We start from the raw sequence: 17184 nt of genomic DNA, 5'->3' as shown, positions 1-17184 counted from the left end.
GAAATGCCCTCAATACGTCTTTGTTTTTACAGTAGGATCTTGTTTTTTTTAAGATTTTTTTTCACTGTATGGTATAATTTTATGTGTGATCTATGTATAATTTATATTTTTCTGTTATCTGTAGCGATGTTCCCGTGATGTTGCTGCGAGTTTTTCATTGTACTGTACCTTACCGTACTTTTGCATATAGCAATAGACAACATGACTTATTCTTTCCTTCCGCTCGCCATCCACTGTGATTTACATAACATGCTCCACCACATGTATTTCCCGCCTCCCTCTTCTCCAGGACTGTGAAGGTACTTTTCTAGTGACTCCCTGGTTCAGTCTTCCATTTCTACCAACCACGCCATTTCTCACGTCACCCACAACTGAAGATGCTGCTACATATGCACCTTTTACTTCTTCCCTTTCCACCATCCAGGGACACACGCCGACCATCCAAGTGAAGCAGTACTTCACCTACATTTATGCCAATTTAGAGTACGTATTGGCACTCCCACTGTGCTCACCTCTAGTGGAGAAACCAAATACCAATTGGTATATTGCTTTGCAGAACACCTCCGTTCAGCCCACAGGAATAACTCTAAGCCTCCCGTCACTTTAACTCTCCATCCCATTTCCACAATGACGTCATCAGATCACCATATTGATTCATCAATGTCCAACATATGGTTAAGGTAAAGCACTTGGTCATCCGTCTGGGGATGCTGCAACGCTTGGGGCAAAGTGGCCTCCCAAGATGGTGCTGTCAAGGCACATGATATTTTGTAGGCATCCAACAAAACTACAAACTATTCTACTAAATATACTTTTTCTGGACTGCAATCACTGCAATCCGCAGCCTGTAATTTCCACTGGGAGTTGTGCTTTCACTGTATGATCTGGCATTTTTGCAGTATCCTTCAGGATTTGACAAATTGGACTCTCAAGAATGTAGGTGCGGCTGCCTGTCAATTGCTGGAGTTGAACTGGGCTCGGACTGAATCTTCAGGCCAGTTTGAAGCAGTGGGGTCCAGGCCCAAGAGTGGATAATGAACCATTGTTTGGCTGATCTAAGTGCTGAGCCAGATTTAAAGGATTAAGGCGTCGAGGCAGAGGGTGGAGGACGAACTGGTATTCAGCATACTACTCCGTGACGCTTTATTCACCTCAAGATTGAACAAACTCTGCAGCCGTGGCCCGCAGCCATCGGAGCTCATCTCAGCACTGAACCTGGCTCCATACCTGTGGCCTCAGCGCATCACGTTCCTGGACTGGCTGCAGCATTTCGCTGGCTCTGTTGCTCTGTATGCACTTTCGGAGATTCTGCAGTTCATGTTCTGTGTGTTATTTGTGTTTTTTACTATCTGTACAATGTGTTCTTTTTTCACACATTTGATGTTTGACAGTCTTTGTGGTGTGGGGGTTTTCCATGGATTCTATTGTGTATTTTTGTTTTGTAGCTGCCTGCAAGAAGATGAATCTCAAGGTTTTATATGGTATACATACTTTGATAATAAATTTGAACTATAATCTTGTTGACTTTGACCTAATATTGATGATATTCAGCTAAGCAAAACCTTTTCTTTCTGTTTTCTGTCTCTCTTCAAATTCTAGCTTTTAAATTAATTCTTTTGATAACTAATGTCTCTCATCACAGATGTCCCTTCTGTTCTCTCCACGTCCCTCATTCTGTAAGTTAAAGCAGACTCATCTTCTCACTTCTCCACTTTTGCTAACTTAAGCAGCGACGTTCCAACATTCTTTACTTTTGGATCTTTTACCTTTTTGCAGGGTACTACGTGCTTCCGATGTCAACCACTGTTTCCACATATCAGCTGCAGCAATGTAAATTTCACTCACGTTAACTGGAAGCTGGTCCTAACAACAAAAAGAGACTATTGTTTAGAAGACAGATTTATCACACGTACATGGACACATGCACTGAAATGTGTTGTTTGCATCGACATCCACCGCAGCCTACAAGTGTCGCCACACATTTTGGCGCCAACATTATATGACCACAGGGCTTGGCAGAACAACACAGAACACAACAAGCAGCAAAACAAAAACAACAGGAAATCTGCAGATGCTGGAAATTCAAGCAACACACATCAAAGTTGTTGGTGAACGCAGCAGGCCAGGCAGCATCTCTAGGAAGAGGTACAGTCGATGTTTCAGGCCGAGACCCTTCGTCAGGACTAACTGAAGGAAGAGTTAGTAAGAGATTTGAAAGTGGGAGGGGAAGGGGGAGATCCACAACGATAGGAGAAGACAGGAGGGGGAGGGATGGAGCCAAGAGCTGGACAGGTGATTGGCAAAGGGGATACGAGAGGATCATGGGACAGGAGGCCCAGGGAGAAAGACAAGGGGGGGGGGTCCCAGAGGATGGGCAAGGGGTATAGTGAGAGGGACAGAGGGAGAAAAAGGAGAGTGAGAGAAAGAATGTGTGTATATAAATAAATAACGGATGGGGTATTAGGGGGAGGTGGGGCATTAGCGGAAGCTAGAGAAGTCAATGTTCATGCCATCAGGTTGGAGGCTACCCAGACGGAATATAAGGTGTTGTTCCTCCAACCTGAGTGTGGCTTCATCTTGACAGTAGAGGAGGCCGTGGATAGACATGTCAGAATGGGAATGGGATGTGGAATTAAAATGTGTGGCCACTGGGAGATTCTGTTTTCTCCGGCAAATGGAGCGTAGGTCCCTGACTCTCCCTAGGGTGAAGGTTTCAGATGTATTGACTGTCACTGGGGTATGGGACTCACAGACAGTGACTTTAACTGGAGTACAGTGCCACAGTGAATCCACTGGGAAGCAAGTCTACAGGCATTAACTTACCGGGGTTTGGGCCCCACAGACACCAATTTTCATGCCTTCACATTTGCCTGTTGCCAGAGAAAGCAGGATCTCCCAGTGGCCACACATTTTAATTCCACATCCCATTCCCATTCTGTCCGTCCGGGTAGCCTCCAACCTGATGGCATGAACACTGACTTCTCTAACTTCCACTAATGCCCCACCTCCCACTCGTACCCCATCCGTTATTTATTTATATACACACATTCTTTCTCTCACTCTCCTTTTTTTCCCTCTGTCCCTCTCATTATACCCCTTGCCCATCCTCTGGGTTTCCACCCCCTCCCCCTTTTCCTTCTCCCTGGGCCTCCTGTCCCATGATCCTCTCGTATCCCTTTTTGCCAGTCACCTGTCCAGCTCTTGGCTCCATCCCTCCCCCTCCTGTCTTCTCCTATCATTTTGGATCTCCCCCTCCCCCTCCCACTTTCAAATCTCTTACTAACTCTTCCTTCAGTTAGTCCTGACGAAGGGTCTCGGCCTGAAATGTCGACTGTACCTCTTCCTAGAGATGCTGCCTGGCCTGCTGCGTTCACCAGCAACTTCGAAGCAGCAAAACAAGCCCCTTTCCTCCCTTCCACCTACACACACGGACAGTTTTTCAACTCCAGGACAGGCTTTCGGGCCTCCAGTCTCCAGACACTGGACTGCGGCTTCCGGACATACAGAGTTTGATCTTCAAACACAAAAAATCTGCAGAAGCTGGAAATCCAAATTGCTGAAGTATCTCAGCAGGCCAAGTAGCATCTGAGCATAAACAGTCGACTCTTCGTGCAGAGACCCTTCATCAGGAGCTCTGACTGACCAGACCCCATGCTTTCTGCTCGCATGGCTATCCAATCCCACGACAGATAAACTTAAGAAGTGGATTTTCAAAGTAAATTCTCATTTTATTTTCACTTCTGTTGTTTAGCTCTTTTACTGAAACTAATTTTTTTCCCGCATATATTTCAATCAAAAATTCTTCTTCAAAGATGATAATTCACTTGGAAGATAGCACAATTCAATTCAATTATCAACTAATGTTCACACAGCTGAACAATTGGGCAAAAACCTCTGATTTAACATGGCCTGCTGCAAATTTGATGATATCCTCAGTCCATTAAGAAAATCTGTAGGTGTTACTATAAATCAAACTAATTAGTCGCATGCAGAACTGTGTTTTGCAGCTTTTTTGTACTTATTCAAGCCAACAAAGGTGAATGGAATATTTCCATATCAGATATACTTGTCCAGGCCCCGGAATGTATTGAAGTGACTGAATCGATATTTGAACAATGAATTAGGTGGCAAGCCAAATTGGAAAGGTCGGCTACAGGCCGAATCGAGGCAGCAGAGTGCAGAGCATATCGAAGCAACTGAACCCGATGTTTGGACAATGATTTAATCACCGGGCTAGATAGAAAAAGTCAGGGTGTCGGGACCTGAGACGAAGGATGGGCCGGTTCAGTTCACTGCTTTGCGACGTTTCCTCAGCTCTCAGGGTCTGTGGACAGACTCTCTTTGTGAACTTCAATTCAGAAAGCAACTTGTTTGCTTTTATTGTTTGCATTATTTTTTGTTTTTTCTTTCTGCACATTGGGTGTTCAATGGTTTTCCCTTTTTAAAAAAAAATGAGTTCTTTTGTGTTTCTTTGTTTTGCGGCTGTCTGTAAGGAGACGAATCTGAAGGTTGTATAATGTATACATACTTTGATAATAAATGCACTTTGAATTTGAATTTTAAAAGTTCTAGATCACTGTTTCCCAACCTTTTTAAGCCCAGCACCCCACTAAAGCACTTTCATATTGCCAATGCCCCTCTAAAGCACCCTCATACTTGCCAAAGCCCATCTTAGGCATAATATACACTCTGGCACCCCCCAGTATAAAAGCATGTCTACCATATGCTAAAATAAGAAAAATGAATCTGCTTTAAATTTCTGGTGTTATAAACTAGGCTTAAAGACAGTTCATGTCTACACAGCAGCTTCGATATCAGTATGATTCTTGAGCTTGATGGTTTTTAATCAAGAGTTGAAATATCTGGTTCAAGTTATGACAGCAAAAGCCTTAAATCCCTAAGTGCGACAATGTCCAAGCGGTTTCTGTTTTTTGTGAGTATGTAGTTCATTACACTGAAGCCTCTTTCAACAAGGTAGCAGGATGGAAATGCAATGAAGAGCAGGTTGGCTCTTTGCCAAAAATCAGGAAACTTTGTATGACAGTGCAGCCACATACCACAAAACCTGACATTTTTGAAAAGCACTCTTGCTTCTTCAACATTCTGAATTTTGATAACTACTTCTTGCAAGCTCTCTTCTTGTTCTTCCACCTTGCAAACAAATGGGTTAATTCCCCAGAATGGAATTTCCAGATTATTCAAATCCTTGAATCAATTCTGAAAATCCTCCTTCAGTGACTGAAAGTGTAAGCAGTACTCCTGCAAATCATTATCTGTGAAAGAGACTGCAATGCTTTCCAGGCAAAGAAACCGTAAGAACATTCTTTTCCCAATGTTTGCTTATATATTTCCAATTTATCTATAGAAGTGGACACTGCACTTTTTGCCTGGATTAAACTGACATTCTCACCCTGCAGTTTCATATTTAGAATGTTCATTTTGTCATACAGATCCGCTAGGTATGTCACATCTCTACGTGGAACAACAGGAATTCTGCAGATGCTGGAAATTCAAACAACACACATAAAAGTTGCTGGTGAACGCAGCAGGCCAGGCAGCATCTGTAGGAAGAGGTGCAGTCGATGTTTCAGGCCAAGACCCTTCGTCAGGACTAACTGAAGGAAGAGTGAGTAAGGGATTTGAAAGTTGGAGGGGGAGGGGGAGATCCAAAATGATAGGAGAAGACAGGAGGGGGAGGGATAGAGCCAAGAGCTGGACAGGTGATAGGCAAAAGGGATACGAGAGGATCATGGGACAGGAGGTCCGGGAAGAAAGACGGGGGGGGGGGACCCAGAGGATGGGCAAGAGGTATATTCAGAGGGACAGAGGGAGAAAAAGGAGAGTGAGAGAAAGAATGTGTGCATAAAAATAAGTAACAGATGGGGTACGAGGGGGAGATGGGGCCTTAGCGGAAGTTAGAGAAGTCGATGTTCATGCCATCAGGTTGGAGGCTACCCAGACGGAATATAAGGTGTTGTTCCTCCAACCTGAGTGTGGCTTCATCTTTACAGTAGAGGAGGCCGTGGATAGACATATCAGAATGGGAATGGGATGTGGAGTTAAAATGTGTGGCCACTGGGAGATCCTGCTTTCTCTGGCGGACAGAGCATAGATGTTCAGCAAAGCGGTCTCCCAGTCTGCGTCGGGTCTCGCCAATATATAAAAGGCCACATCGGGAGCACCGGACGCAGTATATCACCCCAGTCGACTCACAGGTGAAGTGTTGCCTCACCTGGAAGGACTGTTTGGGGCCCTGAATGGTGGTAAGGGAGGAAGTGTAAGGGCATGTGTAGCACTTGTTCCGCTTACACGGATAAGTGCCAGGAGGGAGATCAGTGGGGAGGGATGGGGGGGGACGAATGGACAAGGGAGTTGCAGAGGGAGCGATCCCTGCGGAATGCAGGGGGGGGGGGAGGGAAAGATGTGCTTAGTGGTGGGATCCCGTTGGAGGTGGTGGAAGTTACGGAGAATAATATGTTGGACCCGGAGGCTGGTGGGATGGTAGGTGAGAACCAGGGGAACCCTATTCCTAGTGGGGTGGTGGGAGGATGGAGTGAGAGCAGATGTACATCAAATGGGGGAGATGCGTTTAAGAGCAGGGTTGATAGTGGAGGAAGGGAAGCCCCTTTCTTTAAAAAAGGAAGACATCTCCCTCGTCCTAGAATGAAAAGCCTCATCCTGAGAGCAGATGCGGCAGAGACGGAGGAATTGCGAGAAGGGGATGGCGTTTTTGCAAGAGACAGGGTGAGAAGAGGAATAGTCCAGATAGCTGTGAGAGTCAGTAGGCTTATAGTAGACATCAGCTGATAAGCTGTCTCCAGAGACAGAGACAGAAAGATCTAGAAAAGGGAGGGAGGTGTCGGAAATGGACCAGGTAAACTTGAGGGCAGGGTGAAAGTTGGAGGCAAAGTTAATAAAGTCAACGAGTTCTGCATGCGTGCAGGAAGCAGCGCCAATGCAGTCGTCGATGTAGCGAAGGAAAAGTGGGGGACAGATACCAGAATAGGCACGGAACATAGATTGTTCCACAAACCCAACAAAGAGGCAGGCATAGCTAGGACCTATACGGGTGCCCATAGCTACACCTTTAGTTTGGAGGAAGTGGGAGGAGCCAAAGGAGAAATTATTAAGAGTAAGGACTAATTCCGCTAGACGGAGCAGAGTGGTGGTAGAGGGGAACTGATTAGGTCTGGAATCCAAAAAGAAGCGTAGAGCTTTGAGACCTTCCTGATGGGAGATGGAAGTATATAAGGGCTGGACATCCATGGTGAAAATAAAGTGGTGGGGGCCATGGAACTTAAAATCATCGAAAAGTTTAAGAGCGTGTCACGAACATAGGTAGGAAGGGATTGAACAAGGGGGGATAAAACCGTTTCGAGGTATGCAGAAACGAGGTCGGTGGGGCAGGAGCAAGCTGAGACAATAGGTCGGCCAGGACAGGCAGGTTTGTGGATCTTGGGTAGGAGGTAGAAACGGGAAGTGCAGGGTGTGGGAACTATAAGGTTGGTAGCAGTGGATGGGAGATTCCCTGAGCGGATAAAGTCGGTGATGGTGTGGGAGACAATGGCCTGGTGCTCCTTAGTGGGTCACGATCGAGGGGTAAATAAGAGGAGGTATCCGCGTGTTATCGCTGTGCCTCGGCAAGGTAGAGGTCAGTACGCCAGACTACAACAGCACCCCCCTTATCGGCGGGTTTAATAATGTTAGGATTAGTGCAGAGGGAGTGGAGAGCAGAGCGTTCCGAAGGAGTGAGGTTGGAATGGGGACAAGGTGCGGTGAAGTCGAGACAGTTGATGTCCCATCGGCAATTAGCAATAAAGAGATCCAGAGCAGGCAGAAGACCAGAGCGGGGTGTCCATGAAGAAGAGGAGAGTTGAAGACGGGAGAAAGGGTCATCGGTGGGGGTGGAAGAGTCCTTGCCGAAGAAGTAGGCTCGGAGACAGAGACGGCGGAAGAAAAGTTCCGCATCATGGCGAATACGGAACTCGCTGAGGTGTGGGCGAAGGGGGACAAATGTGAGGCCCTTACTGAGAACAGAGCGTTCTGCCTCCGACAGTTGAAGGTCAGAGGGGATGGTAAAGACCCGGCACGGATGAGAGCTGGGATCAGAGGGGGGAGGGAGGAGGCTGGTGGTGTCAATGGAGAGGGGAGGGTTGGGGTGAGAGGAAGATGGAGCCTCTGAGTACCCAGGAGCTGACGATGGGATCTGAAGGAGACGGGGTTGCAGAGTATTGATGGGGGAAGGGGAGACGGGAGTCACAACAGCAGCACATAAAGACCCGGCCTGGATTTCAAGGCTGGAGTCGCAGTTGGTGGTTGTGCAATCGCTGTGAAGGTGTCCATGGTCGTTGCTGGAGTCCGGGTTTTGAATATGCCTGAGGTGTTGGAGCCGGCGAGATCAATGGCAGGAGCCGCAATCTGAAGTTCATGCCTGCTAGTTTCAGGGCCAGCAGGCTCTGGAGTCCGTAGATGTAGGATCTTGCGATCTTTGCCTAACATGACAAAGTCAAAAAAACAGCGATTGCAGGCGTGAATCCGACAGAGGATGAAATAACGGGTAGGACCATTACAGGCGGCGAAGAAAGTGTCCCGAAGGTGTGGAAGGGTCTGGGATAGGGACACCAAGTACCTCCTCATGGCGGAGAGAGTCGCCTTCAGAGCTTGACGGGAGAAGCGGCGAGAGGCAGAGTCAATAAAATGTGAGTACCTGGGATCCTCAGAAGGTCCAAATTGAGAGGCTTGGAAACGAATCCTAAAACCAACTGGAGTAAGTTGGCGACGGAGGCACGTTCCAAGAAAGGATATATGGCTGTGATAGCGAGTCTGAGTCAAAGTGTGGTCGAAAAGTTGAAGAGCCGAAGAAATTACAGATGGGGAGCAGTGAGAGATGGTTTCACTGAACTCCCGTCGAAGAGAGGATCTAAACTTCTTCGGTGTAGGCATCACCGGAAGAGGCTTCGCAGTAGTGAATTTAAACGCAAACAACAGGAATTCTGCAGATGCTGGAAATTCAAGCAACACACATCAAAGTTGCTGGTGAACACAGCAGGCCAGGCAGCATCTCTAGGAAGAGGCGCAGTCGACGTTTCAGGCCAAGACCCTTCGTCAGGACTAACTGAAGGAAGAGTGAGTAAGGGATTTGAAAGTTGGAGGGGGAGGGGGAGATCCAAAATGATAGGAGAAGACAGGAGGGGGAGGGATAGAGCCGAGAGCTGGACAGGTGATAGGCAAAAGGGGATACGAGAGGATCATGGGACAGGAGGTCCGGGAAGAAAGATGGGGGGGGGGGACCCAGAGGATGGTCAAGAGGTATATTCAGAGGGACAGAGGGAGAAAAAGGAGAGTGAGAGAAAGAATGTGTGCATAAAAATAAGTAACAGATGGGGTACGAGGGGGAGGTGGGGCCTTAGCGGAAGTTAGAGAAGTCAATGTTCATGCCATCAGGTTGGAGGCTACCCAGACGGAATATAAGGTGTTGTTCCTCCAACCTGAGTGTGGCTTCATCTTTACAGTAGAGGAAGCCGTGGATAGACATGTCAGAATGGGAATGGGATGTGGAATTAAAATGTGTGGCCACTGGGAGATCCTGCTTTCTCTGGCGGACAGAGCGTAGATGTTCAGCAAAGCGGTCTCCCAGTCTGCGTCGGGTCTCGCCAATATATAAAAGGCCACATCGGGAGCACTGGACGCAGTATATCACCCCAGTCGACTCACAGGTGAAGTGTTGCCTCACCTGGAAGGACTGTTTGGGGCCCTGAATGGTGGTAAGGGAGGAAGTGTAAGGGCATGTGTAGCACTTGTTCCGCTTACACGGATAAGTGCCAGAAGGGAGATCAGTGGGGAGGGATGGGGGGGACGAATGGACAAGAGAGTTGCGTAGGGAGCGATCCCTGTGGAATGCAGAGAGAGGGGGGGAGGGAAAGATGTGCTTAGTGGTGGGATCCCGTGGGAGGTGGCGGAAGTTACGGAGAATAATAGGCTGGTGGGGTGGTAGGTGAGGACCAGGGGAACCCTATTCCTAGTGGGGAGGTGGGAGGATGGAGTGAGAGCAGATGTATGTGAAATGGGGGAGATGCGTTTAAGAGCAGAGTTGATAGTGGAGGAAGGGAAGCCCCTTTCTTTAAAAAAGGAAGACATCTCCCTCGTCCTAGAATGAAAAGCCTCATCCTGAGAGCAGATGCGGCGGAGATGGAGGAATTGCGAGAAGGGGATGGCGTTTTTGCAAGAAACAGGGTGAGAAGAGGAATAGTCCAGATAGCTGTGAGAGTCAGTAGGCTTATAGTAGACATCAGTGGATAAGCTGTCTCCAGAGACAGAGACAGAAAGATCTAGAAAGGGGAGGGAGGTGTCGGAAATGGACCAGGTAAACTTGAGGCCAGGGTGAAAGTTGGAGGCAAAGTTAATAAAGTCAACGAGTTCTGCATGCGTGCAGGAAGCAGCGCCAATGCAGTCGTCGATGTAGCGAAGGAAAAGTGGGGGACAGATACCAGAATAGGCACGGAACATAGATTGTTCCACATGCTCTACGTGGAAGTTCAATCTTGTTTCCCAAGCTCCTGTCGACTTAGAGCAAAAATTCAACCAAGGTGACAAAAAGATCAAATAAACATTTTAAGCAGCAGCCTTTTGACAGTCAACACACTTCTATGTGAAGAAGCAAGTGTTCAAACTCTTCTTTGATATCTTGGCATAACTGGCAAAATATTCTGCTAGTTAATGGATGAGCTTTAATTTTGTGGATAGCAGATATTACAAGAGTCATGCTTGAAAAAGTCGTTAGCTGAGGTTTTTGGCTGCGAGATTTGACAATGAATTACACCATGGATAATATACAGACTTGGAATTTCTTTTTTCATAAATGCCACTAAACCAGCATGGTGATCAGTCATATATGGTGCTCCATCTGTTGCGCAAGAAATCATGTTCCTACTTGGAATACTTTTATCCTCAATATACAGTTTGAGCTCGTCATAGATTTGATTCTCTGTTGATAATTGTTTTTAACATTTTACAAGAGAATCTCTGCATAAACTTCTCCATTTTTGATAAACCATATTCATGCCATTAGCAATGCCTCAATGTCTCTCACAGTTGACTCACCCAGTTGTATCCCAAACTCTGTTTTTTGTTGCCCTGTGCATAGCTGATACTCAATATCTTCACTCATTTTATCAATACGACGAGCTACAGAGTTATTACTCAGAGGAATTTATTTTAAAATACTGGTATCCATTTTGAGAACAGTGGTGAGCACTTCTGACACAGCAGGCATTATTAATTTTCACCAATTGTATGAGATCCTTCGCACTTTGCTATCAGTTTGGAAGTATTATAAGAAGCAATGAGACCATTATCAAGGACATTTTTAACTTTCTTGGCAAATGACCCAAGTGTGCAAATGCTTTTCAAGTGCTTCTTTCATCTTCTGGAGCTGAGTAATACCATAAGTAGCCTTTTCAGGGTGTCTTTTCCAGAAGGGTTCCTGCAATCTTGATGGTGTCATGGCTTCATTGGACAGTGAAGTATTACAAATAAGACACATGGGGCGCTGTTGATCTGACAGGCACAGAATAAAACCATACTCCAGGTATGTAACATTGTACTGACGCACTTTCTGTAGTTACTGACTCTCAGCAGGATTAGAATTCAAGGCTTCACCACCTTCATAGAGATGACACCATATGTATTTATCTATCATTAATGGGGCTAAACTAAAATAAAAAATTAACACAAATTGGGAATGCCTATCGGATATTGATGACGGCAGCGAGTTGGCACAATCGGAACGATGGTAACAGCATGCAAAGAAACAGATTGATGAAGATGAAGACAATCACAACAGCGAAAATTACATTGACAAGGATTCAGGTTGGATCTAAATGTTAGTTGGGATAGAGCTGGTGTCCGGCAAGCTACCTTTATACTATGCCAGTTAGCGCGACTGACGAATCACGCGAGGTCTCATAATTATAGTGCAATAGTTAGGGTGCCACTTACTGCACTCCCCAAGAATCTTGAATGCCCCCCAACAAATTCTATTCCCCCTAACATCCCCTTAGCACACATAACCATCCCCTTGGGAGGTGGTACCGGATCTGTTGGGAATCAGTATTCTAGATGATCTAATTAGGGTGCCTAAGACTTTTGCACAGTCCTGTATTTGTCAACATGGAGTAGGGAGTGAGTTTATAAATCTGGCGTGAGCAAAGAATGCTGAGAATGGAGCACTGCAGGAGGGGTGTGGGACAGGTGGCAGAGAAGGATTCCAGGGGCAGGGTCTGCAGACACACCCAGCCCTGAGACACCAGGCATGATCATTTGATTCCAAACAATTGGTTTATTGATCATTACAGAATGTCTCTCTAGTGCCTCCTGCTCCCTCCCCTCTCCCTTGCCCTTTTCCCAACCAAGATTCCCCTTTCCCTGCCCTCTTCCCTCGCTCAGTTCACAACAGAATCAGGTTTATCATCACTCGCATACTGAATGTAATGAAATTTGTTCTTCTTTGCAGTAACAGTACAGTGCAATGCATAAAATTACAATACTGTGCAATAGTCTTAAGCACCCTAGTATACACATGTTCCTAAGACTTTTGCACAGGACTGTAAACACCACATTTTTCCTACAGTTACATAAATTATGCTGCTACCTGTGGCCAATAGTCATGGTTTCCCAACACAGGAAAAACTTGTAGATCTTTGAAGTGATCCTGAATAGTCTGTGTCATATTGTGGAGGATGTCAATCACAATCCTTGTAGAGAGCTTTGCAGGTGGCACATGAGGAGGGCTATCCCTGTTTTAAAGAAAACCAAATGAGTGTAAACAGGCTTTGGAAACACTGACATAACCACGAGAGATTCTGCAGATGTTGGAAATCCAGAGTAACACACACAGAATGCTGGAGGAACTCAGCAGGTCAGGCAGCATCCATGTTGAGGGATAAAAAGTCAACATTTCAGGCCAAGAACTTCACCAGCCCGAAATGTTAACTCTTTATTCCTCTCCAGGGATACTGGCTGACCTGGTGCATTCCTCCAGCATCTTGTTTTGTGTTACATGGATAATATTGAGCCCAACTGCCTTGCTAATCCATCTTTACGGAGATCATTAAGATTTAATGCTCTTTCCATTGGCCAACTATAGGAACACTGATGAACAACAGATGGTGACCATTCAGTCCATTAATTCGAGGACAGCTCTTTTTGAAAATAATCCATCTTGCCTCATTCCTTACCCTTTCTCCACATACAGAATATTCTCTGCTGTTCAAGATATATGGAAATGCAGGTGAGAAATAGTTGTTCAGTTTCAGGAATCGTGCACTTACTGGTGACCAGTCTTAGGGGTCATTGGGGGTGGAGGGAGAAAAGAATCAAGAACATTGGAGTCTGTGATTCAAGGTGATACTTGGATAGGGTAACAATATTCGCATTTATTCAGATTTCTTAACTTTAGTCCCAGTCACTTGAAATGTTTTTTTTTAATTTGGCAGTAGAAATGAGTATTTAGTGTTGGGGTCCCAATAAATATTTAAACTAAAGTCTTGTCAAAGATCTACTTGAAGAGATGGAGAAGCTAGGCCAAAGGCTATCACCTCTATCGAATAATAAAAAACAGTGGGCATCATTGCATTTCCATTAGAGAGCTAATGATAATTTTTCAATCATCCCTGGCTTCAGGAAAAGTGCTAGAGAACTGAATGTCTAATAATATTTATCATTGTCTAAAAAAGAAAGGAAGAGGTAAACCAAGCTATAAGATCAGTTAGCTTAACTTTGGTGGTAACTTTAATGCGGAAGACATGATAATGAAGTTTGCATAACACACAAAAGTTGACCGTGTGTTAGACAAAGAGGATGGAAGTTCTAGAGTGCAGAACGACGTAGATAGCCTGGTCAGGTGGACAGAAGCATGGCAAATGGGATTCTATGCAGAGAAGTGTAATCATACAGGAAAGATGAAATAAAGTGAAGGTGATATACAATAAATGGATGCATATATATCAAAAGCTGAGCACAAATAAAGCAACCTTTATCCACTTTTAAGCAATTGTTTAGAACAGGTAGTTAAGGCCAGTAATGGTGTAGGGATGGAACTGGACTCTCTGACGGTGGTGTCTGAAAAGAGGATGCTGTCGAAGTTGCAGGCCATCTTGGACAATGTCTTCCATCCACTACATAATGTACTGGTTGGGCACAGGAGTACATTCAGCCAGAGACTCATTCCACTGAGATGCAACACAGAGCGTCATAGGAAGTCATTCCTGCCTGTGGCCATCAAACTTTACAACTCCTCCCTTGGAGGGTCAGACACCCTGAGCTAATAGGCTGGTCCTGGACTTATTTCCTGGCATAATTTACACATTACTATTTAGTTATTTATGGTTTTATCACTATTTAATTACTTAAGGTGCAACTGTAATGAAAACCAATTTCCCTCAGGATCAATAAAGTATGACTATGACTAAGATGATTCAAAAAAAATACAAGAGAATGGGAGGTTACACTGGAATTGCATGGTTCAATATTTCAACTTAATATCAGAGAACGTATACAGTATACAACTTGAAATTCTTACTCTTCGCAGACATCCACAAAACAGAAACAAATTCCAAAGAATGAATGACAGAAAAATGTTAGAACCCCAAATTCCCCAATTTATTGCATAGATTACTTTGTATGCAATACTTATTGGGACAAACTCTTGACCTCTTCTGACACAACATTGGGTCTGCACAACATTGTGGGCTGAAGGGCCTGTACTGTGCTGTACTATTCTATGTTCTATGTTCTAAAGACAAGGACTATTCACAGATGGTAACAGCACCTACAGATTTCCTTCCAAATCATACATCATTCTGACTTTGGGCAAGCTGGGATCTGTCCACATCCAATTGCGGGGTCACTAATAAATCCACACCCAGCAGCAACAAAGTCCGAAAGCATACGCATTGTAGCCACTCCAGCAACACCGTGTAAGCACAAAGTGTCACCAAGCTCTTCCGTGACAGATTCCTTTCCAGCTGCTGGTCTGTGTGGGAAGATCAGGACAACAAGATAACTGGAAACAGAGCAGACAGTGCTTAATTGTACTGTCTCTTACCACATAAATATTACAGTCAATGTTACGGAGGCTGCCAGTGGGACCCACTCCACAGGGACAGAGAGATCACAGTAGCAGACCTGGATAACTTGATGCTGGTTTCCATCGCCCTTGAGGCATACTGAATGTGCTTTTGTAACAAACAAACAGCAAAACATTTCCAAGGTAAAGTGTGTATGATGCACGCCTAGAAGTAGCTTCAGGTAGTGGTGTTTCCTTAAACATGCTCAACTTGTCCTTCTGGAAGCAAAAGTCACACAATTTTTTAAAGAAATATTCTTCAAGAAACCTTAGTGAGTTGTAGATGTTTATATGCTGATAATGCACACTACTATCATCGTACCAGTAGAAAGAATGAACTATCAGAGTGCTAGTCATGTGAAGTTTTGTGTAACCCTGATGCTTACCCAGTCCATATTACAAAGGAGGGTTGAACTTTAGCACCTTTCATGAAGTTAAAAGCAGATCGGATAAGATTATATGGTGAATCACACAAATAGTCTCCATAAGGTCCTGCGTGCTTTGCCGGGTATCCCTTTGACGAAAAGCAGACTTTGGAAGGATCAGGTGTCAAATGATAGGTAGGATCCAAATGCAAGTCAGTCACATGCCAGAATTCACCTAACAGAAAATAAAAGGCAAAAAGATGCTCGTCACAGAAAGGTCCGTGCGGCGTTAAGTCCAATCAAACGTGTATATGTCAAGCAATGGTATTATTTCACATACAAATTTCCTTAGATTTGCTGACTAATGCTGTCACTGCTGGACCTTTTTGAAATACCACTGTCAATGTCTTGGCAAACAACAATTGTTTTTTTATTGTAAATATTGATTACATTGCAGTTCATTCTTATCCTCCACACATTAGCCCCTCTGAATTTATACGCTGTGCTTTTTTTCTGGGTGCTGAGGTGGACATACTTCTCTATCGAAGGAGACATAAGGTGCTCCTTCCATCCGTTAGTCTGCAGGTCACCCTCGGGCAAGGTGTAACACCTACTTAGCTCCCCATGGGTTCTGCATTGTTCAGAATTAGCTCTAAGTATCTATAGCAGCACCAAGATGATTAAAAATCATGATTATATCCTTTAAAGTACAACCAAAAGAGAAATGACAGATGATTCAATGATGTTGCCAAAATCATTCTGAAATTGCATGATCTGAAACTCAAATACAACTGTATTATGTGCATGTGGGTTGGTTGGATATCACAACTGTAAGAAATAAAATTACACTTACATTAAAAAAGTTGCCCATTTGTCCCTATTTGCATTACCACTTGTCAAGATCATGGTTCATCTTACACCACACATTCTAAACTCTTGACCTATCACTTGATTCCTACAATGTCCAAAGCTCATTCCTCTCCACTGATCTCCCTCCTTATGCCTGCAATTGTGATGTGGTGTACCTGCCCCTACACCTCCTCCCTCATCACCATTCAGGACCCCAAAACAGTCCTTCCAGGTGAGGCAGCACTTCACCTGTGTGTCTATCAGGGGCACTTACTGTATTTGGTGCTCTGAGTGCAGCCCCCTCCACATGGATGAAACCCTGCGCAAACTGCGAGATCACTCTGTCGAGCACCTTTTCTCTGTCCGTTGCAACACCCGGGATCCCCAGGATCTCCCATTCCCACACCAATATGTCTGTCCACAGCCATAATGAGGCCAAACACAGGTTAGAGGAGCAATAACCCGATGGCATGAACATCAATGTCTAACTTCTGACAACCACTCCCCCTTTCTTTGTTCTCTCCCTTCACCCCTTCTCTTCTCCTCCTCTACCCTCATGACCTGCCCATCACCTCCTGTTTATTCCACAATCCAGTGTCCTCTCCTATTAGATCCCTTCTTCTTTGGCCCCTTACCTCTACCACCTACCTCCCAGCTTATCACATTATCCACCTCCCCCACACGCCCACCTTCCCCCTCACTTGCTCTCACCTATCACCTGCCAGCTTGTGTTCCTCCCTGTCTTCCCACCTTGTTATTCTCACTTTGTTACCCTTCATTTCCACTCCCAGTGAAGGGATTCCGCCCGAAGTATCAATTGTTTACTCCCATCCATTGATGCTACCT

The 17184-nt window shown here is 45.1% G+C and overlaps 1 protein-coding gene across 5 annotated transcripts in view; it reads right to left on the bottom strand.

The window, feature by feature from the left end:
* The window catches only part of smpdl3a (sphingomyelin phosphodiesterase acid like 3A), a 69795-nt gene that overhangs the window by 37677 nt on the left and 14934 nt on the right, over window positions 1-17184 (bottom strand). For all 5 annotated transcript variants that reach the window (XM_063034013.1, XM_063034028.1, XM_063034039.1 and 2 more), the window contains 3 exons: window positions 15511-15724; window positions 12650-12794; window positions 1767-1863 (listed from right to left, as the gene is read on the bottom strand). In XM_063034013.1, coding sequence (XP_062890083.1) covers window positions 1767-1863; window positions 12650-12794; window positions 15511-15724 — 456 coding nt within the window. The remainder of the gene's footprint in view (window positions 1-1766; window positions 1864-12649; window positions 12795-15510; window positions 15725-17184) is intronic.

This window comes from Mobula hypostoma, chromosome 2 (genome assembly GCF_963921235.1).
Source record: "Mobula hypostoma chromosome 2, sMobHyp1.1, whole genome shotgun sequence".
NCBI classification, from domain to species: Eukaryota; Metazoa; Chordata; class Chondrichthyes; order Myliobatiformes; family Myliobatidae; genus Mobula; species Mobula hypostoma.
Note: the sequence above shows the minus strand (reverse complement) of the source record. Positions and strands in the feature narration are given on the sequence as shown.